A 25,655-nucleotide genomic window follows, 5' to 3' on the forward strand; every position below is an offset into this window, starting at 1 on the left:
TCACTACAATGATGGACCCCTTATCATGGGGAATAGATACTCAGGTTCTGTGTATCATGCTTCTACGCAAAATAATGCACACTGGAGGAACGGTACCATAAACATTAATATTATGGCTATAAGCAACATGCCTATATTTGCCCCCCACCCCCTATAACCCTAATTATGTAAATAAAAGGACTGTCATCTGTGGAATACTTATCTGTCCTTGAACAGAAACTACAGCATTGAATTCTGAAAGAGATTGAATAACTCCAGAGATATAGTCCTTTTTCTTCAATCACCCCAAATTATGCTGCTCTCAGTTTCCACTACTGGAATCTGCTCAATGCTGCATCTCAAAATTTCAAAATGAGCTGCAAAAGCAAATTTTGCTAATATTTTGGTATATTTTCAATATTTTAACATTCCTAACATACTTATTGTGGAAAAAGTTGTATCGTGGGAATATTACATTATTATATATTCATTCACAAAAAGTCATATAGTGGGAGTAATGTATTATCTTTAAACAAATACCTTTTAACTTACAATAAACAAACAGTTCTTTGGTCAGAATGCGGTTACACAAAAATGACATTTACTGTTTTGACTTTCATCTTACAGAGCCAAAAATTTTCAGCCTTTAAAAATTAAAGAAAAGATGCTTACAGCTCTGTTTTTCAGCACTTACTGGAAAGATTATCAAACACTAACAGTTCAAGCAAGGGTAACAAGAAAAAAAAAAACAACATCAAAAAAGTAACCAACAGTAGGATAAGCACATGATAAACATGAATCTGTCTTTTCCTACTTGTGTAAAAAAAAAAAAAGCCTCTAATAAGCTTAGTTTTCATATTTAAAAAATATTAATTTAAAAGGAGGCTGAAAGTAACAGTGTGTGCTGTTGATTGATCATAGTAAGTACATAAGATTTTCTTGCTTACAAGCAACCCTTGTTTTAATTTGAACACCACAAGATCAGCTTTTACACCTGAATTCCTTTCACAAGCGGTAAACTAAATCAGGACTCTCATCCTCATCTCTTCCTAAAAGGGAAGCTCACTTGAATAGCGAAAGGTGGACCCAAAGCTCTATGGGACACATGGGCTGTCCATACAAATATGGGTTCCTAACTGGGAGAGCTGCACGCCACACACATTTGCATGTACACACATGCACGTGCACACACACGTGCTCTCCGCATCAGGAAGATGTCCTGAGCTGCAAACTGCATTGAAAGCACATTATAGACACATGATACTCAGTCCCAGTCAGCTGGGATACAAAAGAACTACTGGATACTTTTTGTGTCATCTATCAGCTAACATTTTCTTGAAGAAATAAAATATTTGCTGTTTTTCTACTCATAAGAAGAAGGTTCAACAGAGAAAATCTTTCTAAGGAGTTAATTTAAAACAGTACTCACTGCTATCCGCAGTATGGAAGCTTTCACGGAGGTCCATTTGTCCTGTCTGCGATCTATGACAAGAATAAATCCAATTCCAGCATCTCGTAAACTAAGTTTGGAGGAGGAAAGAAGAAAAAGAGAAAGTTTAGTTAAAAATCCAAATGAAACTCCTGTGGTTCTCTCACTCAAAAAAGCAGTTAAAAACTAGTTAAAAAAAAAGAAAATGAAAAAAGTAGCCTGACCTTTTTGTGCAGAATCTTCTTCATCTGAACATCTTAAATAAAAATATGCTATACTATACACCATTGGAAAGATGCAGCAGTCCCAAATATGTTCCACAGAGCTTCAAACCATATTCAAATCATGAATTCTTCTTTTTCACAAAAGATAGTTTTTACATTTCTTGTATAGAGATTATTTCAGAAGAAAATAAACCCCTTTGATTCTCCATTGTTTTGGTGCCGATAAAATCCCTCCTTCATGCTGTTTTCAGTATAATTTCAGGATCAAAACAAAGCTGTTTTCCTTTTGCATCTGCTTTTAACCTTCTGTTGCCTTCCTCCTCACTGACATTTAAAACTCCTTAAAAACACATATCCTTCTGATCATTGCATGATATTGCTCCGCGCATCTGAAATTCTCATATGCCTCCAGGTTGCAAACTTCTTCCCAGGTGCATTTTTACATTCACCAAAACAAAAAATCCCTACGGCATTTAAAGATGCCAAGTCATAGATGAGAAAAATGAGATCAGATGCGCTTCTCTGGAATGAAAACATCTGTGAGAGATTCCGCTCAACTCCTTGTGCACGGGTGACCTTTTTTTTTTCCTGTGCTCAGCTGCATGTGCTACCGCGTCCCAATCAAGGGATCTGCTCCTGTTTTGTAATTCCCCATCTAAGCCAATTGTGCAATGCCAGCAGCAGCCCTTGCCAGCCAATCGCAATCAAAATGGAAACGACAGGCAAATACAAGGCAGATGGGCTCGGATTTGCTATTTTCTCATGTATTTGGTCATTTTTAATACATGTGCTATATTTTCAGTCTGGATAATAATTTGCCACAAGGCCTACTGTCTGCACTCTGTGACATTTAGAAATATCATGCATTGATTTGTTATCGTCATACCTTAAAAGACAGTATAAAAATCAACACAACAGAATGTCAGGATCTCTTATTCAAGATTGCTGAATCATGAAAACACCAGCTTTGCTTTATAAGATTACGTTGCTAGCATAATAAGAGGATGCTGAGGGAGATGAAGAACACAGGTACCCAGATGTGTCATCTTAAGCTATTCTTCAAAATTACAAATTTACACATGACTCACAGTCTATCCCCTCTCTTTTACAAACTGTAATATCCCTCAAATTTACAGACAAAAATATTTAGGGGGAAACATAAATAATCATAAAAAATGCAAAGGAACACTTGCTTTCTTTCAAAAGAAGCAAGCAGTCATTTTAACATAGGAGAATATTAGAAATGACCCCTCGCTGCCCACACTCAGCACGTGTTACTTGACTCTTGCCTCTGGGTTAGGACAACACTAATAAACAATATCTGAGTACTTGCCTTGTAAGCCTGAATAACCCTTGCAGACAAACAGGGCTTTATATTAGCCATATGCTTCGCACTACAGTAAATTTCCATGATTTACTAAAGCTTCCCCTTTTCCTTCTCTTTCTTTATTTGAAGGGCAAGAGGAGGAGAGAGATCCTGATTGATTTTAGCATCTTCCTGTTCCCCATTTAACGTTCCCACCATTTTAACCTTTAGTGACTGAACAAAATAAAATGCTAATAGCAACCATGTTTCACAATAATCAGGTAGCAAAAAAACCTCCTTGGGTCACACAGCCTAAATGTGGATGAATGGAGTCAAAAAGGTGCTACAGCTGTTCCCACAGCAGTTCAGGTGGATTTTGAAGAGTATTAAGACTCTTAAAGAGCTGTTTCCTCTGCTCAGTAGAAGTCCCCGGGACTCCTGAAATTTCTGCATACTTCCTCAGTGGAAGTATAATCTCAGATCCCACAGAGTACCTAAATGCAACATCTGTATCATATTTCAAGAAACTATTGACATTTCTGCATAACAGGAATAAAATTAAAACTTCTAACAGAGCATCAATCGGACTTCTCTCCAGGAGCACAGAGGAGACAAGCTCAGCTGGGATCCTGGAGAAGAGCTGGATGGCAGCTCCACACAGTTAATCATCTGCCTCAACACCCGGCAATAAGCAGAGCTTAATATCATTCTCCTAGAAAAAAAAGATAAGGCTTACTTAAGTGGAAGAGTTGACAAAGGAAAGCACATCTCTAGAGATAGCCCAAAAGAAGTCTTTAGCCAGCCTTCTTTTTCAACTGGATCAAATCGAGGGATCAAATATGTCAGGTGGTTGCATGATTCAGAACGCAGCCCCCTTCCAGGCTCAGACATAAAAGCCCGGATTCCCCACTGCTAGCTAAAAGAGACCCAGTGGCAAAGTCTCCAGCACCTGACTTCAAACTGCTAACACTCCATTAACATAGATTGCTTAAAAAAATTAAATGCTCTGTTCTGAACCGATCACAGTGGGAAAAATATTTGATATCTTGACAACGGTGTCTTGTTGCAAAGGGCTGGCTATGAAGTCTGGGATGCAGCTCTAGCAAGCTGTAGGCAGGAAGCAACAAACCAAACAGACATTGTGTACAACAAAGTTGAGAACATTATGAAGACAACAAAGCCATGTATTCAAGAAAAGTAAATATTGGAAACAGGTCTGTTTGCCAGTACACCCTTGCTCTACTGACCTCTCTTTGCTGCCACACACACCTGCATACGTAGTTAAAAGACAGTCTGCAAGACCCCCCTCTCTTTTAGGGCATAGGACAAATGGTGCTTTGGTAACAAGCAGGTATTCAATTTTCCTTTGGCTCCTGATTTAACTGTGAATGCCAGCTGTCCCCCTTTCCCTCAGCCATATTTATTACATTCTATCCAAATACTGATTTCTTCTCTCCCCCCTCTCCCGCCCACTTGCTTGAAAGTAAAGCATTTTGGTTTCTGCTCTATGTCTCAGCAGAAGTATGCTCTGACAGACACGGCCTGTCCTGCTCATCAAGCTTTACCCCCTGCCTTGCTCCAGTTGCATTGTACTCATCAGTTTAGCCCAGCTCTTCTCATGCCTCTGTATCACTCTCCAATAAACTTGTCACCACTGCCTGCATTTGTCTCTCCCATTCATCCCTTCAACCATTCTCATTCCCTGCTGCCTTGTCCCAAGAACAGCTCAAAAAGTCTTGGAGCTTTATTATTTTTTATTTATTTATTTTTATTTATATTTATTTATTTTTATTTTTTAAATAATAAATAAGAAATTAAATAATTTTTTTTTTTTTAAATTTTATACTGTCAGGACAAATGACCAAATTGGTTCTCACGCCACCCCTTCCTGAATGTTGCAGTCCCCTCATCCCCCAACCCGAGTCTCCCTTACCCTATGTCCTGCTCGATCTTTCAGTATCTTCCCTCGGGTGGACGCTTCCCTTGGCTGCGGTCCTGCCTGTTGAGTCGGGCAGCTTGCCTGCTCTGCCTGCTTGTCAACAGGCAGCACTCACCTCCCACAAAACAGTCTTCCTGCTCTCAGCCCTGGTAGGGGACCTGGCTCTAGAGCAGCTCGTTCTGCAACCATAGAGAAGCCCCTGCCCAGCCCCAGGATGAAGCGGGACATTTTTGACAACTGACTTGAGTAGCTACTGAGCACCTGTGACCTGGGACTTAGGCATTTGCTTGATGCAAAGATATTTGCTTGACACAAAGGCCGTCATTCTTCTAAGTGTCAAGTCCGAGTCCTTGACCAAAGGATGGAGACACTTGAGCTTCTACAACAAAAGGCTGTTTCAATGTTTGAAAAGGACAGTGGGTTTGTTCCCTGGCTTCTTGGGAACAACTCAGCTATTTTGGCCGAACTTCAAACCAAAGACTCAGGTGAGACATCATGAACAGAAGAAAATTTGGCAGAGTTGTAAATGACTGGAGACCAACCCTTATGGTGAGAAACAGCAGACAGCCTTAGCAGAAGTACCTGCCTATTAAGGCTTCTTGACATTTCCTTTACAACCTCTGTTTTCTTTAATGCATTAACTTGTATCCGGTGTACTTTCTGAAAACATAATTTATATAAGCTTGTAATTCAAATTTAGTATTTCCTTCCTTTGTTTCCCTCCTACCCCCCCCCCCCCCAATCATGGGATAAGCTCTGTTCTTCTGTTTATTCACCAACACAAAGAACAGAACATTTTTAGAAAGGCAGAGAAACCATCCCTGCTCTGCAGGAAGTATGTCTGGCAAACACACAAAGGCCAGGTCAGAAAGGTAGAAAACAGGGGAAGGGGAGCAGGGGCCACAGAACAGGAGAAAACGCAGCAGAGGGTAGACTATCTGCTCAGTCCCCTCCCTCCGTCTTGGGGAGCCAGAGTAACACTATTTGGAGAAGGTGACAGTGAGGTTGAAGTACCTGCCCAACAAGCACCGAGTTCTCCATGTAGGCTGTAGAGCAGGAACCGAATTTTCCACTTAGTGACTCCTCAGCTTTAGATTATGGGGACATATCCCTCTTTGTCTTGTTTGCAAGACTTATGAGCTCATGCACCTGGGGGAAAGGGTGGGAAAGCTTATAGTACATGGGACTGCAGAAAGAAACTTCCCTCTGGGATGTGTGGAAGCAATTACATAGTCATCATCTGAAAGATCCTTGCATTCTCCAAGGTATGGGTGGTGACAATTGCTACACAAATAAGTTCCTATTTCTTCTACACTGCCGTAGGAAAACTGCTTGTATACATTGCTCTCTACTACAAACAAAACAAAGCAAATCTTTAGGTTCATCGCAGAGACTTGATAATATCAAACTTTTGCATGCTTGAAATTCTGTGCAGCATTTTAGGTTAAATAATTCCAGTTTAATAAAAGTGAATTTCAGTCTTAAAGTCTTATTATTAAACAGTTGGCTTACATTACACTCAGGATTGTTCCCTACCTTGACTACCTCTGGCTATACATACAAACTGACTAGAAATTCTTGCTCTCGATGGCTGAACAGCTGTTTTGACAGTAGGCCTTCAGTAACATTCAGTGAAGAATTACCGCATTGAGCAGAGCACCAAGGCAGTGTCTGCAGCAATCTGCATTATAAGCAGCTGAAGCTATCTTTAAATCCCTGGTACCACCCGTTCTTAAAGCTTACTCACCCTCTGTAGCTCATCATTGACCATCAATGAGCATCAGTGATAGGCACACACTGCTTGAAGAGATGCGGGTCTCAGGCTGCTCTCAAATCCTGATCTTTTTTGGCATACAAGATGTAGGCCTATGTAAGAAGGACTACGGAATTGGCCCATCCACCCATCATTGGCCATACTACTGTACCACAAAAGGGCAAACATACAAAACACGGTGACAGATCATCTTAGGAATGGTATTGCCCATCTGTCCATACAGCAGTTAGATTTATGCTTGGGCATGCCACAAGGGTTGTGTGGACCAGCTCTTTTTCAAATTAAAAAAAAAAAAAAAAAAAAAAGAAAAAATCTCAAAGGTAGAATTGTATCCAGTGCAGGAAAAGACAACCTGGAACTCAAACAGGTTCAGCATATACAAGGACATGGTCCAGTACCTGAGCACAGGGGTAATGAACACTTTGAACAGCAAGCATTCCCATCATGCCCCAGTGATAAAAATGCTTCCAGCAGCTATCACTCTTTGAAGTCAGAAGTCATCCTATATTCAGTCACCAAGCAAACGAGCTAGGGTAATCAAGAACAGCATTCTCTGTTACTTTGCTTAGGAACACACTATTGGAAACCAGACACTAACTAGCGAGGTTATTGTTTCCCAAGAAAAACTTTGCATCCTACATTTTCAGAGGCATTTCAACTGATCAAACCTCAGCCACTTCAAAGACCGCTTCTCCATCTTTTCTGCTGCTGCCAGGAGTGACTTCCTGGGGGTGAGGGGGAGACAAGAACTCCTTAATCATAAGTGTTTCACACATTAAAAAATGAAACCACTAATGCCCTGGCAATGAATGAAAGCAGAGAATAGCCACCTTCTTAGTGTCCTTTATATGCTCTAGAAGACAGCCAGATAATACGGTGAAGAACATGGTATTAATGGTATTAACAAATCAAGATAGAAATCTCCAGTACATCAACTCTGAAAGAAAATAATTCAACTAAGCCCGATGGTGACATTTCACTTTATCAGTTTTATGCTGGTGTCCCAACAAGGAAAAGGGCAGGAACAATTCACCTGGCATAGCCTTGCCCCACAACTCCCCTCCTTGTGACTCTTACGTAGCATAACCAAGACTCCTTCTATTTGATCACTAGGTAAATCCTAGAGGATGCAGTTCTTCCTAGAGCAGAAGAATTTAATGGTTTATGAATTTGACAAAGAAACAAAGTTAAAGTTCAACCATAACATTAAACAAAATTTAAACAGTGATTAGACCTGCAGCAGTTTCATTTTCTTACAATTCTTGATTGTGTTATCCTAAAGCCTACTTTGTTTCAAAACTGGCGAATTTATTCACTTAATTCCAAAACAAATCCACCAGCTGGGTATATTAAAAAAGAAACACAAAAATTATCATATTTGTCATGTTCCACTCATTTTAAAAGGTGTTCTACTTATTAATTTTAAAGTAGTTTTGTACTTGATTGGTCTTTAAGTATTTTGATCTTATGACAGCTTCTTTCTCACTACCCAAAGTGAGACTAAGATTAAGGACTTCTTAATGTTAGAAACCACAGTCTCCAAGGAGAGGAAAGTGGTCTTGTGCTTTCTTGAGTAAATGATGGAAATAAGAGGATATATCACACTCCACAAAGCTCCAGTTTGAAAGCTTCATATATCACAGGCTTTTATAGCCCATAATACCCAGCCTCACTGTAGAAAGTGCCTTGATTAAATGAATTTAGAGATAGCAGGAACTGAAAAAGAACTATAAACCAGACATTATTTGAGCTCCACATTGGACAATGAACTTTCTAGTTTCAATTGCTAAGTGACCCTGTAGGTTTTAACACGGTATTGAAACTGAACACTGCTTTGTAATGCTGCTGCTATTTCAGATCTCACTTATGTGTTTTTTTAGGAACCTGCACTTAAAACAGTATTTAAAAGCATTCACCTGAAAAAAAGCCTGGAAAATAAAAAAAATGTTATAATCCTTTATAACAGCAATGCTACAAATAATATTCCAAATTTGCAATGTAAATGCACAAATCAAAGTGATTACACTTAAGACAAATCAGAAGTGTTCTGAAAGCTGGACAGTAATACCTTCCCACTAACTACATTTGCTCTAAATTAGCAAACTTTAAAATTATATTTTCTATTTTTATGACAGAAAATTTGAGGTTTGCATTGGTATTGAGATATCAGTGACAAGGAAACAATCCACCAAGGAAACAAATAGAATGAAAACATATTCCCAAAAGATGGCTGTATATAGGATTGCATGATGCTGTCATGACATTTAATTGGTTAGACAGAAAATAGCTGTTTGGTGCCAAGTTCTGCCACAGATGTATACGTATGACTAACTGAGGTCAAAGAATATTGCACACATCTGAGAACAGAATTGTTCCTAACAAGGGCAACATTTATGAACATAACATCTACGAACACCTAGATGAAGCTCTTTGGCTACCTAGCAGACCTCCTGAGCCCCTAAAGCAAACCGGCCCGACATTTCGGCTCTGATTCAAACTGTGGGCCTGACCTCTCAGTTTGGATTCCTGCAAGATCCACTTTCAGTTGAGGTGTGTAACCGGCCTGTCAGATATCAGTTCTTATTCCAGCAACATTTATGAGAAAAAAACAGAAATGATGAGTGTGCTCTATTTCTGGCACATGGCACTGCATATGGGACAAAAATGGGAATGCAGTGATTAACAACTGCATAATTTCAGATAGAATTAGTAATAATATAGTTTTGTCTTTACTTTTTGTAACCTATATCTCTTCAGCTGAAAACACTGAAAAAGTCAGCTAGCGCAGGAAGTGCAGCTAGGAGGACATGACCACTGCTTCCAATCTCCTTGGAAAATCCTTGGAAAACCATCCATAGAGCGTACACCCAAGGACCAGGCTCACCTCAAGCTTCCCAAGGTGCTGAATTTAAAGCCGGTACTTGGTAGTGTGGAAGTCATTGTACTGCACCTATCTCTCCGTATCCAGATCTCTGGAATCAGGGACAAAACTTGCCATCTACGCCTTACTGTGTTTAACTAGTGAATGCCTGTACTGTGCTTCAACAAAAGGCTACTGATCTAGAAGAATTTGTTATATTTGATTATTGGGCCCTCTCATAATCCGTTCAATGACCTTTAACTGCAGAAGGAAAAACCCACCCAACTCAAACTAAGGTGGACCATTGTTCATTAAGAAATACAGGAAAGAAAAGGAATTCCAGCAAAAGAAATTTAAAATGAGCCAGTCAGAATTGCTGCTATACAAGTGCAGCCTCTAGTGGTCTGTCCAAAATCACTGAATGCCAAGTTAAAATTATTATATATAGAGCTCCTGGCAGTAACAGCTGCGTTTCACCCAACACAGCTGCTGTTGTGACACTCCACAGCAGGAACATAACCTGTAAGCAAGGAGGCACCATTTCTCATAAATTCTTATGTTTAAAATCTGATTTTGAAAATAAAGACTGCTCCCTCTCCCCCCAAAAAACCAACTAAATCACTATGAATACAGCAATGTGCATACTATTTTACCATCTATTTCATTCTACACTGTAATTCTGTGAATAAATGGATTCTTAAATGCACATTCAAAACACAGCATTCGGACCCTCCCTTTACTTTGGTTTTGATAGTTACTGCCTTCCCTTTAGAGAAACAAATGAAGCTGCACAGGGAATGAAGAAAATCTGAGCCTTTGTGTTGGAGCAGAACCTGTTAAGTTTCAGTATTAGACAAGGTTCAGATAAGAAACTTGATGCATTTCCCTCCCTCCACTGTGCACTTTTTTTTTTCTTCCTTCTCCACATTCCAGTTAACTCTGCCTAAATCTTATCCAGTGTACCACTAATGAAAACCTTATCTCTTCCCCTTCCCTATTGTGCTTACTTTTGGTCTCAGCTGTTACTAGTTCACACCCCAGGTGTGTCTGAAAACACTCATACTGTATTTCAATTTCCTCAGGACTGGGGAATCATCAGATACAAAAAATTGTATTTTAGGATCTCACAGCAAGAGGGCAGAGAATAATTTAGATAAATGTTGGGTTGTGAGGTGGCATAAATAAAAAGACAAATGGTTATAATTTGCTTATGAGGCAGAAGAGACAAGCAGAATCATACAGCCTGGAAGAGCGACACCACAAAAATGTCTTTTGAAACTTTATAAGCCTAGGCAAGATAATTACACATGATGTTGTGTCAGTGACAGGACATTTTTAAAGGCCAGATAAACAGGAGACAAAATAATGAAAGCAACTGCAACGAGCTTTGTCTAAGGGGCTGTTAATAATTTAAAACTTTGGAAGTCTCATCCAAACTTCACGACAACTGTAGCCCAGAAAGCCATGTGAGGTTACATGCAGACCTACCCCAACGTGAAAATCCTTCAGTCACCGCAGGACTGTGACAGCGACAGCTCGCTGCATCTGCCTGCAAAGCAAGAACCTGCACAGAAGATGGGCTACCATCGGAGATGTACTGTCAATGAGGCAAGTGACAACTCACTGACAACCAGGAGAGCTGCTCTCCAGCCTTGGTCCCAAAGGCAACCAAAGGCCTTTATTCTGCACAGCAGTAGGTCCCTTGAAATTGTGAGATATGAATCTAAACGTGTTTACTTGAGGCACTTCTGTCTCAAGCACTGCTTGTGCTCCTCAGGCAAACAAGCAGCACTGGTACACTCCTTATTTATTTTAAAGTATTTACGCCAATTTATATAGCATACGCAGTCAGTCACATTTCGCTTTTCCCTCCCCACTCAGCTTCAGAGATACGGGCATCAGTATCTTCCTTGATTGGTCCCTATAGCTCCTCTGGATCTCCTATGCTGCTCTAAGTCCTCAAATCAGCCCTCTTTCCCCCACTTTCAAGCCAATTCCTCCTTAAAATAAACATGACTGATTGGAGTACAGTAATGCTGGCTATATTCCATCATATATGCTGACATTCTTTCTGCTCCAAAAAGCTTATGCTGTTGAGGGGAAGCTGAGGGAACGTAGCCAGTGTTAAAAATAAGAACTAAAATGTCCAGGCATCATCATCTGCCTGAGCCTGGACATTTGCTTGTACCACGTGCACCGATTTCCTCTCCGTGGTACCCATCAGCCTTTTTTTACGGTAACTTAGCAAGCTTTATCCCACCAAGGAACCCCACAGACTAAAACCAGAATGGCTTTGATGTGTTTCTGCAGGTAAAAGAGATAATCATTAAAAGACAAATTATTGCTTAACAGATCCTCTTCCAGTGTGTGAAATTAACTAAAGTAAGGGTTTTTAAGGAAGAGTTTTAATTTTCTAAATGGAAAAACCAATGTAATTTCTCCAGGTCACACAGAGCTGCTTTTGGAAGGACTGTCTGAAGAAAGACAACTTTGAGGACTCATTTAGACTTAACTACAGATGGCTGAAGTAGGCCACATTATCCTTGAGGGACAATTAAGGATAAATAGGTCAACAGAGGCAAAAGGGCTCCACGTTGGTTAAGCTTAAGTAAATATGAGCAACAGAAAGCCTACGTGATCCTCACTTTAGAACTATTAAGTCCAACTCCGTAACAGCATTTTTACACCTATTCAGAACTATGATATTGGAATTATACATATTTCCAGTACACTGCAACAACCATTAATGCCACTGCACAAAGTATTGGCACAACCTTCTCTGGAATGCTGCATGTTTTGTTTTAGAAAGGTGAGTTTACACTTAAATAGGGTGTTAGATTCTCTGAACTTAAGACTGGACTAATGAAAACTCCTGGGTGAGGTCCAGCATTTTAGTAATTAACTTTCACAATTTTACAGTGTTTAATTTACTTTGTCTTGTTAGCAGATTAAATTCACCACTGGACAGTGGGTGTCATGCGCACTATTCAAATCCTCTCTGCCCTGATGGTGTAAGTGGGATTTAAAGACTAGAAACACTTTGCCTGTACAGGGCTGAGCTTTAAAACAAGTTTAAGACATTCACAAGGTGGACATCAAAGCAAGGGTAAATTGTTCCAAACCCAGTAGAAATTCAGACTCTAAGTAACGTGTTGAGCTTTGACCTAGTCTTGTCAAACTATGCATCTGATACAAAAGCTTCAGACTACCACTTAAGATGCAATGCTCTTACTTCAAACCTAAGCCTTTACATTTCCTTTCTGCTTACAGGAACATATGGCATTTACAACTGTTTGGCAGCTGTGCTCTGAGAAAGGAAGGGCACACACAGCATGACAGATTTTGCTGGAAGTCCCGGGATGTTCTCACTGACAAATCTGAGGGGCTGCCAAGGTAACAGCAGGATACAGGTTCCACATCTTCAGCCTGGATTGTAATCAGACAAAGAGGAGAGCGTGGAAATGAAGCACAGCTGACAGAAATAAACTCTGAAGCTGCAAAGCTGTTGCTCCGCATGTCAGTGCAAACTGTCAGGGTGTCTGTTTTTTGGCACTTCTTACCCATTATGTGGTGATGTTCATCCCTGGCAGTCTATAAAACAAAAGTGGTTAACTCTTAGCTAGTGGTGGGCTGCCTGTTTAGTTTGCAGATAAATAAGGAAACGTATGCAGTTACCCTCCCACACTGGCTCTTCACAAGGTCAGCCTGGACCCCGAGGGACTTCCCAGCCCAAAACACAGCATGACCCCACACTGCTGCCCCTGCTTCCAGAGCGCAGGGGTGGATCTATGCCGAGGAGACTGGCCAGACCCGAGCTCTGCGAGCCCTGTGCCCCTCGTGCTGAGAAGGTTTGTTAGCTCCAGCAACACCCGTGCCGTGCTGCGGCACGTTCTTCTGGTCCCTACCGAAATCCACCCAGTCACGCTTTGCTGTGCCCATGCTAGTGAAGTCTTCTTAGATCTGAACCTGCTGGAAGGCTTAGCACAGACATTTCTTTTTCAGTTTTCCAGTGTTATCCCAAACAATGGGGAGCTGGTGTAGTTAACAAGGAAGGGCCTACCCGAAGCTTAGCAAACCCTAACAACTGAGCTTTCACTTACTGTTGGACATCAACACTTTCGGAGGTCATCTCGTTCTGTTTCGTTACTTGGACAGGACAGCTCCCTAGTTTCCAACACCAGACAGTACCACAAACAACAGTTTTTCTTAGAAGGCCACATGGTGTTCAAGCATTTGTAAACCATCGGGATCTCAAAGAAGGGGATGTTCTCCCAGGCAGGAAACCGATGGGGACAGCTTTCAAAACAGGAAATTACCGAACACGCCAAGTGAACCTGAGATATGCTCAAGATCATGCAGTAGGACAGAAGGGCGTTACAAAGAGAGGCTGTACGAGGCTCTGTCCGAATACAAGTAAAAAAGGCCTGTGTATTGTATGTAATCAGCAGTGTGGGACTCAAACTGGCCATCAAAACCTGTTCTGAATTTTCTAAGCTGCACTATTTCTTATTTCTCTTGAAAGGAACTTTGTATTTAAAGACTCAGTTTTACACTTTTAAAATATTAATTTTCCAATCTCTTATGACCACAAAAATTTTAGCTTGCTTGCTTTGTTCAAAGATGAACCTATATAAGCAACAAAGAAAAGCATTAGAACTATATCCTTTTGTTCTCTCATACAGCATATTGTCTTCTGATTGCAGCAGAAACTGCTAATTAACCAGAAGCAAAACCATATGTTGAAAAATCCTGTCCTTTTATTTTTTTTAACCATTGCAATTATCTATTAATTTCTTTTGGACCAAGTTCTCATGCTACACCCCACATTTGGTAAATTCATATTCCAAGAATGTGTACACAGTTAAGTTAATAAAATCTTTAGAGTGACAGCTGTGATGGATAGAAGTAAGTATGAATAACACTTGTCTTCAGGGTACATTGCAAATCTTAAAAGTCTATTTACTAGGATAAATAGAAAGAGGAAAAAATAGTTTCAAAACAGAGGAAAAAAAGAAGAGAATACTGCATGCCCTGAGATGACTTCTTAAGGGTACATTTGGCAGCTATTTCAGGATCCTATTGCAAACCTGAATGGAATATTCTTCCTCCAACCTTGGTATATGTGGGATGTAAAAGGTACATCCCACAGGTGCCTCTGCCACTTTGCAGTTAAGAGTGACAGATACTGTGTGTGGAGGTCATGTTTTTTACTCAGCTAAGAGGTAAGACGACCTTGTTCTGCATGATCTCCTCTTCCTACCAAGCTCAGCAGCAATCCCCAAAGGACTCACCCACTGAAGTAATAGGAGACATTCTTCTCTGCAGAAACAGAATCAGACCAGCTGACCATCAGACCATGGGCATTATAAAATTTCCTCAAAGCATCTCAAATAGATGCAAGGCTTGGCTCACTGTCCTCTGCTGAAACCCAGTGGAATTTAAAGAGCTCACCTCTTACAGACACTTATCTTCAGATATGACTTTATTCAGCAACTCCATCAATAAGAACTATTAATTCCTGTGGATCAATACTTAGATGCAAAGTATTTGTACCAATTCAACATTTTAGTTAACATACTCTTCCTAGAAGGTATTGCCTTAAGTACATTACGTACTGCCATGGAGTCTCCTTCTTTCATCTTGGGTACTATATGTATAAAACAAAAAATCACTTGACCTAAGAAAAATCTTCCTAAGACAATACTCACCTTTTAATAAAAATTTATCTTGTACTTCAATGGTAATAAAAAAATACTAGCTGCTAAAAGGGAAAACCTGTTTCAGAAGTATTACTCATATACCTTTACAACATACATCTCATTACCAAAATGGCAGTTATAAAAGGATTAGCTGTAATCTTCCATTGCCTATAGTACTCATCCTTAAGCCATCATTTTTTCCTGATAAAGCAGTGATCTTTAAGCACACACAGTACACGACTGTTGTCACACATTATGTCAACAATCCACACTGAATATTTTGATATTACAAACCATACATTAGACATTGTATTTTATCCAGCTGTCTACAGAACATGAATTTACCTTGCAACATTAACACCACCCACCTGAGGAAGATGGTTCAGCTCATGGCTTAATGATATACAGTTGCGCCAGGGTTAACTGAGTATATTAAATTGAGATGAGGCATTTCCTTTTCACTGCATCCTTTCTTAACATCCTGATGTATCAGGCATTTACACATCTGAGTACAGGCTGATAGCTCCACTATTTGCACTATTCTACTCCATGGTCATCTAAGTTGGTAACGTGCAACTTGTAATAGTTCCATTCCTAAATGCAAGGTGCCCCATGAGACATTTAACTCGTCATGATTAAAGTTCACTATGAAAAAGACAAGAGAAAGTTTACACAGAAAAAGCTTGCGAAACACAGTGTTTAGATGGTATAGAACAAGAATGCAGTAAGAGGGGACAAGGTCATGTTTACCTATAAAATTAGAGGGGATAACAAAGGCAGGTTAAGAGGTTCCATTTTTCCCTCTTTCAACAAAGTCCCAAGCTAGTCTTATTACCAAGACTTCTTCTTTCACTTGGGAACAAATCTTGAAAACCTGATGCCACTGCTAAGATTTATTACACCAGTAAATATTTCATTGGGTGAACTCTTACTACAGAGCACAGAAAGGTCCTTTCTTCTGAGGCTTTTAGTAGCTCCTCACTGTCATTCCCATGAAATATCATTTCCCTTAGCATGTGACTGCAGGCAGTCAAACAATGAGTTTTGAGTTATTGCTGCCAACCCCTTGCTGTGATCAGGAATCTTGTACAGGGCCAAGTAGCACGAGTAGTTTTCTGAGGAACTGTTGTGGCTCCAGACATGTTCATGCTCTACAAGGCTTTTCATAGAAAAGTCCATTTCCCCTCAGTCAGTGAGAACAGCCGAAAGACAAGAGTTAAGTATTTCATAAACTAAATGACAGTAATCTGGAGAACAGTCCATGCATAAAAGCTGTAGGCTGCATTTCTATCCTTCCTGTAGATCTGTACTCCTTACGCCTCTTGAATAAACTTACAAAATAAATAAATGATTAACTAACTGCCCCCACTTCCCTCAAAAGCAGTTTCAAAAGCATCCAAAAGAATATTTGAAATTTTAGCCCTTGAAAACTAAGATAACAGCAAAAATCGTACTTTATGACACCTTTAATGGCACTAGAAATATCACAATTCAAGGAAAATTACAATACTGCCCCTCTTTGGGGTATACACAGTCAATAACTTATCATTAACAAAACATACTTTATAAGGGGATGTATGCTGACATTCAGCTAGCGGCATTTCTGTAGGTTTTTTTATTCCTATAAACCTGCACAAGGGCTCATAAACACAATTTTACACAGTCAGCTCGTAACACCACTAGCGAAGATGTCAGGGATGTCTTCAGCCCTTTGAGATTATAGTTTTCTCAGGCACAAAAAGGTCCCAGATTTATCAGTATCTTAACAGTGGCATTATTCTTACAAGGATGAAATTGAAGTGTCATCACCCTAATACCTAAAGCATTGTTATATTCACAGTAGTTAATACCTTACTCTTCATGTCTAGCCAGCTGCGCCATCTCCTTCATTTACACAGAACAGTGATGTCTTTCTAAAGAATTATAAATTAAAGAAACAAGAAAATCCTACAAGAACAGCCAGACTTAAGGAACGGCCACTTCTGGCTCAATACGCATAGAAAAATTCTTGTCGCATAGAGGAAACTAACAGAAAAACCTCCAGAAAATCTGCTCCCAGGCTTTTAATTAGTAAAAATGTGTTCCTGCCAAACTGATGCTCTGGGATGCGCTCAGTGCTCCCCCCCTGCACCAGATGCTGTTTGTTCTGATCAGAATTTCTCACATAAACCCCACTCCCTGCAGAAGTTCAATGGGCCACCATGAAGCGCACCACCAAGGACTTTCAAAAGGAGGAGCAGATGTGAATTTAGTACATAATTATTTCTAATAACAGTATCCAAGAAAGATACCATCAAGGGAGGCTTAGCACCATGCAGTTTAACCAACCCAAGGATAAACAAAGAAAATGCAAAAATTGGCTGTTAGCTTCACAGCTTCATTCCCTGATAAACTAGGGATTAACAAGTACAACCAGGAGGGCATCTCACAGTACTGGGCTACATATAACCAGTATTCCCTCACAGGGAGCAGGTCCTACAAAATAATTAAAAGGAAAGCCCTTTACAAGAACACTACTATTTCTCTTCATGCATGTACAGTAAACAAAAGCACACATGTGCATGAAGGACATCTGCCATGACTAGTTCCAATTGTGAATTCAGCATGGTCCATGCTGAGTTGCAGTGAATGCTGTCAGCGAAAAGAACGCTAAATACAGCTCGAGAACAACACTTAATCAGTGTTACACAACCTGTGTTTCCAAGAGTTTTTAATCTGGGAGAGCCATATAGCCCAATTTGGGAAAGACAAAGGAGATCTCTTGATTCATACAATGATTCAGATTTGAAGGGATCTCAGGAGGCCTCGAGTCCAACCTCCTGCTCAAAGCATGGTCAACTCTAAATTCATACCAGCTTGTTCAGAGCTTTGTACAGCCAGGTCTTGAGAACCTCCAAGGACAGAGACTCCATAGCTTCTCTTGGCAGCCTGTCTCAGTCCTTCATTATTCTCCCAGCAACCATTTTTTTCCCTTACATCCAGGTCAGAACCTCTCTCTTCCCATTCCCACCCTGGGCCTGCCTTTCCCTACTGCCCGCCTCTGTGAGAAGCCTGTTGCCATCTCCCCACAGCCCCCCGGTCGGTGGGAACGGTGGCTGTTGGGCCCCCCACAGCTTTCCCTCCCCAGACTGAGCAAGCCCTTCTCCTGTAGCCTCTCCCTGCACATCAGCTCCAGCCCCAAACATTGTGGGGGCCCCACTGGACTCACTCCAGTTTGTGAACCCCCACCCTATGGCAGCCCAGAGCTGGGCCCAACACTGCAGGTGGGGTCTGGAGAAAGCCAGCCAGTAGATCCCCCGCTGTCACCCGCTCCTGACCATGCTCCTGCTGGTGCAGCCCTGGGGCCACCAGCCTTCCCTGCTGCCAGGGCGTCCTGCTGGCTCACGTCTAGCCTGCTGCCCTCCAGGTCCTTTCCAGAAGAGCAGCCTCGCAGCCAGTCAGATCCCAGCCTGCACTCTTGCAGGACGTTAATCCATCCCAGCTGCAGGACTTGGAATTCGTTGTTGCTGAATTTCATGAGGTTCCTGTCAGCCCATACCTCCTGCCTGCCTAGGCTCCTCTAAATGGCAGTCCTTCCCTCAACTGACTGGTCCACCAGTTTCTCATCCACAAACTTGATGAGGGTGCACTCCATCTCCTCCTCCAGATCCTTGCCAAGGATGTCAGGCAGCACGGATACGTATGGTTCCCTGAGGAACTCTGTCTCCAGGTAGAGCATGAGCCGTTAACCACCACTCTTTAATCTGGATGATCCAAGCAATTTCTCACCCACCCAGCAGCCCACCTACCAAAACATAGCTACTCAAAGTAGATACAAGGATGCTGGGGGAGACTCTGTTGAAAGTCTTGCTTAAGGTGAGGTAAGAGACATGTACAGCTTCCCTTCATTCAGGCATCCAGTAATTTCATCACAGAAATACGTTGGTCAAGCACAATTACTGTTGTTTAATCCATGCTGGCTACTCCCCATCACCTTCTTTCTTGTCCCAAACCTCTGTATGTAACTATGGAGTATTCCCTCACACTGAGTAACATCTTGAGTAGCATCCAGGAATTAGCATGCTCTGCCAAAATGATACATGTTTTCAATTAAAACACAGAACATTGCACTCTAAGACACAGCAAAGATAAGAAACGAGAGGACAACATCCACCACAGAATCTGTATCCACACATACCAGGAAGTAATTTTCTGATGAAATATAAATAGCAGTATATAATTTATCTAAAAACTACACTGGGCAGCTGTCACTAATCAACACTTATTGACACCGCACCATAAGCTGCATTTTCCTTTCCTTTAATTAAATACCAAGCCTGACCTTTACACCATCACATAAGTGACTGAATGTGAAAAAAACCACTTAGCAGATAAAAGGGTATTTTCTCCTAGACAGGTGCTCACCTTGGGATGCTCGTCAGGTAGGTCAGGACATTCTGGAACTCCTTCTCGGGGATCTCGCTGAAAGCTGGATAGTCTGGAAAGGTGATAACGGGGCATCCATCTCCCCCTCTTCCACCTACAAAAGAAACAAGCAGCAGGCGTGTTAACATGCAAGTCCCTTTACTGAGCCTGCAATTTCCCAGTAAGGAAACTACTGTGTTTCTTCGTTTTTTTTGGTACAGGGCTCATCAGTGTGGACACTGTTTATTCTGAACAGTCTAGTCTCTTCTTCAGAGCTTAGGAAGTTTTATAGGAAGGAACTTGTTACACCACATTAAATTTTTTTTCTGTACAAATGTCTTTGCTCATGCAAACACAGTTTTGACACCAGATGGCAGTGCATCTTTCTTTTGATAAATGTCAACTGTATGTAAATATAAACAACTCGGAGAAAGAAATGAACTAATTTAGGAAAAAAAATGTTAATTCAGAATTAAAAGTAGGCAAATCTCCATCTTGAGCTGAACTCAAGCTTCTTACTAGTTTGAACCCACTCATGCAACCTCTCCCCGCTCAGCTGGCTGCTCTGCTTCCAGGACAGTCTAAAAGAAGTGGAAGGACATTAAAAGAAACGGGGAAAGTGTTCAAAATGGGATTTCCTGTTCAACTTCTCAGATTATCTACAAAAGGTAAAGCAGAGCTGAACATCTATGTTGCAGTATGGCTGCTGCTGAGCTAGATATCATTATCTGTACCTTTTCTGGCATTTGTATCACTCGGTAGAATTCACAAACGCAATGCTTTTTAATACGCTTCACATACATTTTTATAAGCAAAATGTAATTTTTTTAAAAGGCAATGTTAATGTTTCATGTCTTAAGCAAGTATATTTTCATAAAGACAGGCTGGACAAAGGACTTGTTGAGCACTAGCAACTGCATGAAGTTAACAGTTGGGGGTGGCAGGGACACATTGCTGAAAAGTCATCTTTGATTCACAGTTCAAAAAGAAGAAAAACAGCCAAAAATTACCGTGGTAAAATAACAAGGATATTTTTTCCAGCCCTCAAATCTGGCAATTGTGCAGAAATCAGTTGTAAACTGTTTTAACAACACTGATCATGGGAGCAACAGTGATTTGTGAAAATTAGTCTGCTGTTACCTACTTCCAGTGCCTTTGCATCTAACCTCACCAGAAAAACAAGAGAAATATATGAGCTCAGATTCATTTGATAAGAGAAACCACCATTTCCCTCCAAACCCACATGTAATTAGAAGAGCTCAAATAGTATCCTTATGTTAATTTGTGGTGAATATGACTTCAATCTACCAGCTTACAGGCAATATGGTGCTACTGCTGTGTAGCTCTTCAAATCAAACTACATCAGAAAATAATGTTTAAATGCATCCAGAGCACAACAACAACTAAATGCAACTACTACACAAATATCACAAGTTTGCAAACATAACCTTTACAACACATCCAAATGCGGCAATGTTAAGTCAAGGGAGTTAATTTTAGCTATATAAATGTTCACAACACAAATGTAAGTTAAGAGCAATTTTGATCTATTATATTTTGTTCTACCCAGGCTCTCAGGACCAAAGCATTTTCCTTTCTCATTAAAAACATTTTTCAGCCATGATAATGATTATTTCTGTTGCTCACGAGGTGTTCTGCTCTCTCTAGAATATCTATTTTTAGGTACAGTTATACATTATTTGCTGTATCCCCACTGGTTACTTGCTTTGTTCTACTTAATTTCTATAAATAGGACATATGAAACAAAAGAACAACAAATGGCTTACAGGACATGTCCTAAAAGCAGAAGCATGGACTATGACCTTCGGGAAGTTCACAGACCACCACCGATTGTCAAGGACAAATAGAGCCATCCTGCCTTGACACTGCCTATTAGTTTTCAGTTTCTAGCACAGTCATCTGTGGTTATCTTGGGTGGAGATGACTCTGTCCTGCCACATGTTGTTAAAGATTGCTGTTCATTGATTATCTTTTTCTCCAGTATTTTCCTGCCGGGACAATTAAGCACACATATACCTTCAAATGCTGCTCAACTGCTTTTCCTTATCAGGACCTCGCTGCTGAAAAGAGTTTAGGGCAGAGTGACCTGAGGTGCGAAATATAACAAAGTAAAAATCCCACATATAAACTTTGTTTCTATTAAATAATAGTAAAAGCAGTAGGTGAGTTCACTTTTTAAAGCGTCCTTTGTTTCATAATGAACCTGATGCAGCAAGGAATGATTTTTTTTTTCCTTTATTTGGAATCACTTTTTCTTGCTTCACCTCTGCAAAAGCAGCATTACAGTTTATTCCTGAATTAGCTGTGTAAAATTTGATTTTCTTCCCTTCTCCCAGAAGTAAATCAAGCCACAGAATTTAGAGGGAGGAGATAAAAGGGAAAGTTTAGGCATCTAGGTTTGGGTTTTGTTGTTGTTGTTTTTTGTTTTAGTGAGAGGGAAAGCATTCGAGTGACAAAATGAACAATTTTACCTCTCTCATCCTTCTTGAAAGACAGGTTTAAGGCAAAAATTTAAAATATCTTATTAAAAACAATTCACACAGTAACCTTCCAGCAAAAGCACCTCTCTTTTGACATGACTGCAAACAAGATTACTTTTACTTAAGCTAGGTCTTTTGAACGAAAGCTGTAGATCTGAGCCATTTAATGATGATGCTCTTGAATCTCGTGTGTGCGTTATTGATCAGCACAGAGATCATGGGGTTTTTTTCTTATAGTCTGAATACCATTTCATTTGCATTACAGATTCAGGCTAGCAGACCTACCTCTTTGCTCCATCATCATCTAATTATATCCACCTACCGTGCTTCCTTTTTGTGGGGTTGGGCAGAGTGCTTTTGAGAATACCTTTTCTTATGCAAACAGGAGCAGAATAATTAGGGGTATATTACAAAATAATCTGCTCTTCTTCCCTGGAAATCTGAGCAATCTCTTTGCTGCTTCCAAATTTTGATGGCCATACCAAAAAACTAGCATGTCTTTCACGGGGCTGTGGGGAATTACCCTTTTCTCTACATGTGTGTTCACATGAACATGTGTGTTTTTTTTTAGTAGCTGTAAAATTCATACTTTCTGTAATCTTCCCTGTCAATGGCATTTTAAGTTGAAAAGAATACTAATTGTTTCTCATGGGAGATTGTTTTTTGATACCAAGTCACTAATATGCCTCTTGATTAGAATTTGTGTAAAACAGTGTTGCAATCTCCTTGGCTTGGCACTTCTCTATCACCCTACCTGCTTAATAAAAAAAAGAAAACAAACGCAAAAGAGATTGCAACTGTGATGGGAAAAGTTAGATGTAGCAGAATATAAAGAATAAATGATAAATTACCTAGACTTAAGGTAAACTTTACCAGTCCCATCTCACAGTAGCACAGCTAGTTTTCCAAGGGTCATTTTTCCACTCCTTTCATACAAGAGATCATGATGCTCTGGGTCCGCATAATTTTAACAGTTGGTGCTATTGTTTAAATAATCATATACAAAAGTCAAGGAACATGAAGTGCTATTTCCTAAGCACACTTAAGTCATTTTGCTACCTAACCCGTGGAGCTAATGCAATTCAACATGTTTTTAAAATGCATGTTTCTCCAAAACACAGGGCTGTCACTGCTGTAAAAACTGGCCTTAGACCAAGGTGCGTAGATCAATTTAGAAAAGCTCCAACTAACTGGAAGTTTACTAGAATTGTAGAGGTTTAGCCACTGAAAAATGTCCATTTTATAGAGGTAATCTGTGTTTTCTTTGATACTAAATCTGCTAAAGAAGTTTCAGTTGAATAGGCTGCCAAAGTCAGTTATAAATGAGTTAATAACTAAGCTTTCTTTTAATGAAGGCTCACAAAAGTAGGGTGGAAGCAGATCTACTTAATTTAAAGTGGTGTTGCACTTTTATTTTTTTTAATTGCTGACATATGCTTTAGCGCTCTTTACCTCTATGGTGTTTCCATTTTTAGACTGAAAAGTAATAATCCTCTCACTTGGAGAATGTTCCTTACAGCTGCATGTTATGAGACAAGTCTCAAATAATTCTTGGGAATCATTTCAGGTACAGTGTGTACGGACCGATTGCACCCACTTACAGACTGATGTGTTCTCTTCTGCTCTTTGCAATAAACAAAAACTAAAGCTGGGACTCAAGAGGCATTTGTTTAATATTTCAAAAAGAAATAATACTGAATGGTTTTAACCATTTTCTTAGAATCACAGAAGCACAGAATAGTTTGGGTTGGAAGGAACCTTTAAAGATCACCTAGTTCAACCCCCCTGCCATGGGTAAGGACATCTTTCACTAGATCAGGTTGCTCAAAGCCCCATCCAACCTGACCTTTACATAGTCACAACAGTGTTTGCATTTTTTAACAAAAGTAAGGGGTTTTAATATCCTTTCAGAAATTTAGATAAAAAAAAAAGATACTAAGATTAGACTAAGAAAATGCTCTCAACGAGATACTTGTTTGTCTTAGGAACACATAAAACTATTAAATTCCAATTACATAGGTCAGTGTATCCTTGCTTAAGCCTAGAAATAGGAGAGTGGGCTTGTGTGTGCCGTTGTGGACAGAACTTGCCCCGCAAATAAGTTTAGGCCGTTCCACAGCTGTGGCTGAAATTTCAGGACTGTGAGCTAGAGGGGAAGGAGAAATATGATTTTCCAGTGGTTATGACTGAAGTAATTAGACATAGTCACTCCACCAACAGACCTGAATTTATTAAAACATTACAGTTAAATCACTACTTTTTTGGATGATGATTAAAATTCCAGTCACTTGTTTAAAAAATTACTCTGTACATACTGAACTATTTTCATGAATTGCAGCACTCAGAGTTCATCTAAGTTTTTGCATCCTTTTTTGTAATTGGGTATATATAATTCTGTTGTGGTGGTTCAGCTATTATGTTTGTATGTTTCTGATAAAGAATTTCTCCTTTCTACTTGCATAATATACTTAACTGGAGTATTTGGAGTATTTGAAATTACGTGTAGATTTCAATGAGGTAGTGGATAAAAGCTTCATTGCATATCCTTTGCAAAGAAAAACAGAATCAAGAGGAATTTATTAAAATATTCTTTCCTTGAAACAAGAGAGAAGTTTTACTTGTATAACTTCACAAGCTGCATTTTGCCCACACTGATCAGCAGCAAGTATACAGGCTTAGAAATCAGATTGCAATAACTAAATTTGTACCTGATTCTATTTGAACTGGAGACATCTTAGCCAAGGATTCTTTTTTTTTTTTTCCTTTCTCTTTACTACTGTTCTTTTTTTAAATCTCTGCAGACAGTGGGTTTAGCACAGTGAATATAAAACAGCAGTTAAACTTACACCTGTGCAAAGGAGAAACTGCTAATACCTCTGCCACTGTCAATACACAACATAGACACTGACCATGTTACACCGGCAACAAAAATCAAGTTGATATTTTAAACAAACTGATGCAATGTATGTGGTACAGGATCCACTCAGAAGTTCTCAAACACAATTTTACAAACAGACTCACCACCCCTGGATACTTCAAAGGCAACAGTTTAACCAGCGAGGTATTTTCAGGTCATTTCCACAGAGGAGAGCAAGAGCACAGCCAAGTAAATAAAGTTACAGAGAGCAAGGAGAAGCTTATTATTTAGAATGATAATTTAAAGGGCCAAAGATATAAGCATTTTGAAAGCTAGTACCAATGCTAACTTTTTCAACTGCAGGAAAAACAACTATGAATTGATAGGCAAAAATGCAAGTAGCATGAACTTGTATTTGTATTTCCTTTAATGGAAATACTTTGTTTGAAGTTGTTCAATGCATAGAGGCATTCAAAGGAAATGAGTTGAAATAATTGGTTCAGTACTCATGGTGGCCAAGAGTCCCATTTGCACATCACATAGCTTGTTCGATTTAAGATGCATATAAACATACACACCTGTCTGTACGCTCTTTTTCATCTACATTTATTTTAACATACCTGCATACAGTAATGGCAGATAGTTCCAAAGTTGGGTATGAATGTCACACAGCAACTTTCCAA

At 39.9% G+C, this 25,655-nt stretch overlaps 1 protein-coding gene across 19 annotated transcripts in view; it reads right to left on the reverse strand.

The window, feature by feature from the left end:
- Window positions 1–25,655, reverse strand: part of MCF2L (MCF.2 cell line derived transforming sequence like) — a 160,016-nt gene that overhangs the window by 40,708 nt on the left and 93,653 nt on the right. For 18 of the 19 annotated variants that reach the window (XR_008232952.1, XR_008232953.1, XR_008232954.1 and 15 more), the window contains 2 exons: window positions 19,615–19,729; window positions 1,409–1,499 (listed from right to left, as the gene is read on the reverse strand). Coding sequence is in view for 13 of the 19 variants with exons in the window: in XM_052773697.1 (XP_052629657.1) it covers window positions 1,409–1,499; window positions 19,615–19,729 (206 nt within the window). In the remaining 6 variants the exon portion in view is untranslated. Of the gene's footprint in view, window positions 1–1,408; window positions 1,500–1,632; window positions 2,256–19,614; window positions 19,730–25,655 lie in introns of those variants that run through there. The other variant, XM_052773706.1, reaches the window with a different exon arrangement.

This window comes from Harpia harpyja, chromosome 22 (genome assembly GCF_026419915.1).
Source record: "Harpia harpyja isolate bHarHar1 chromosome 22, bHarHar1 primary haplotype, whole genome shotgun sequence".
Lineage (NCBI taxonomy): Eukaryota > Metazoa > Chordata > Aves > Accipitriformes > Accipitridae > Harpia > Harpia harpyja.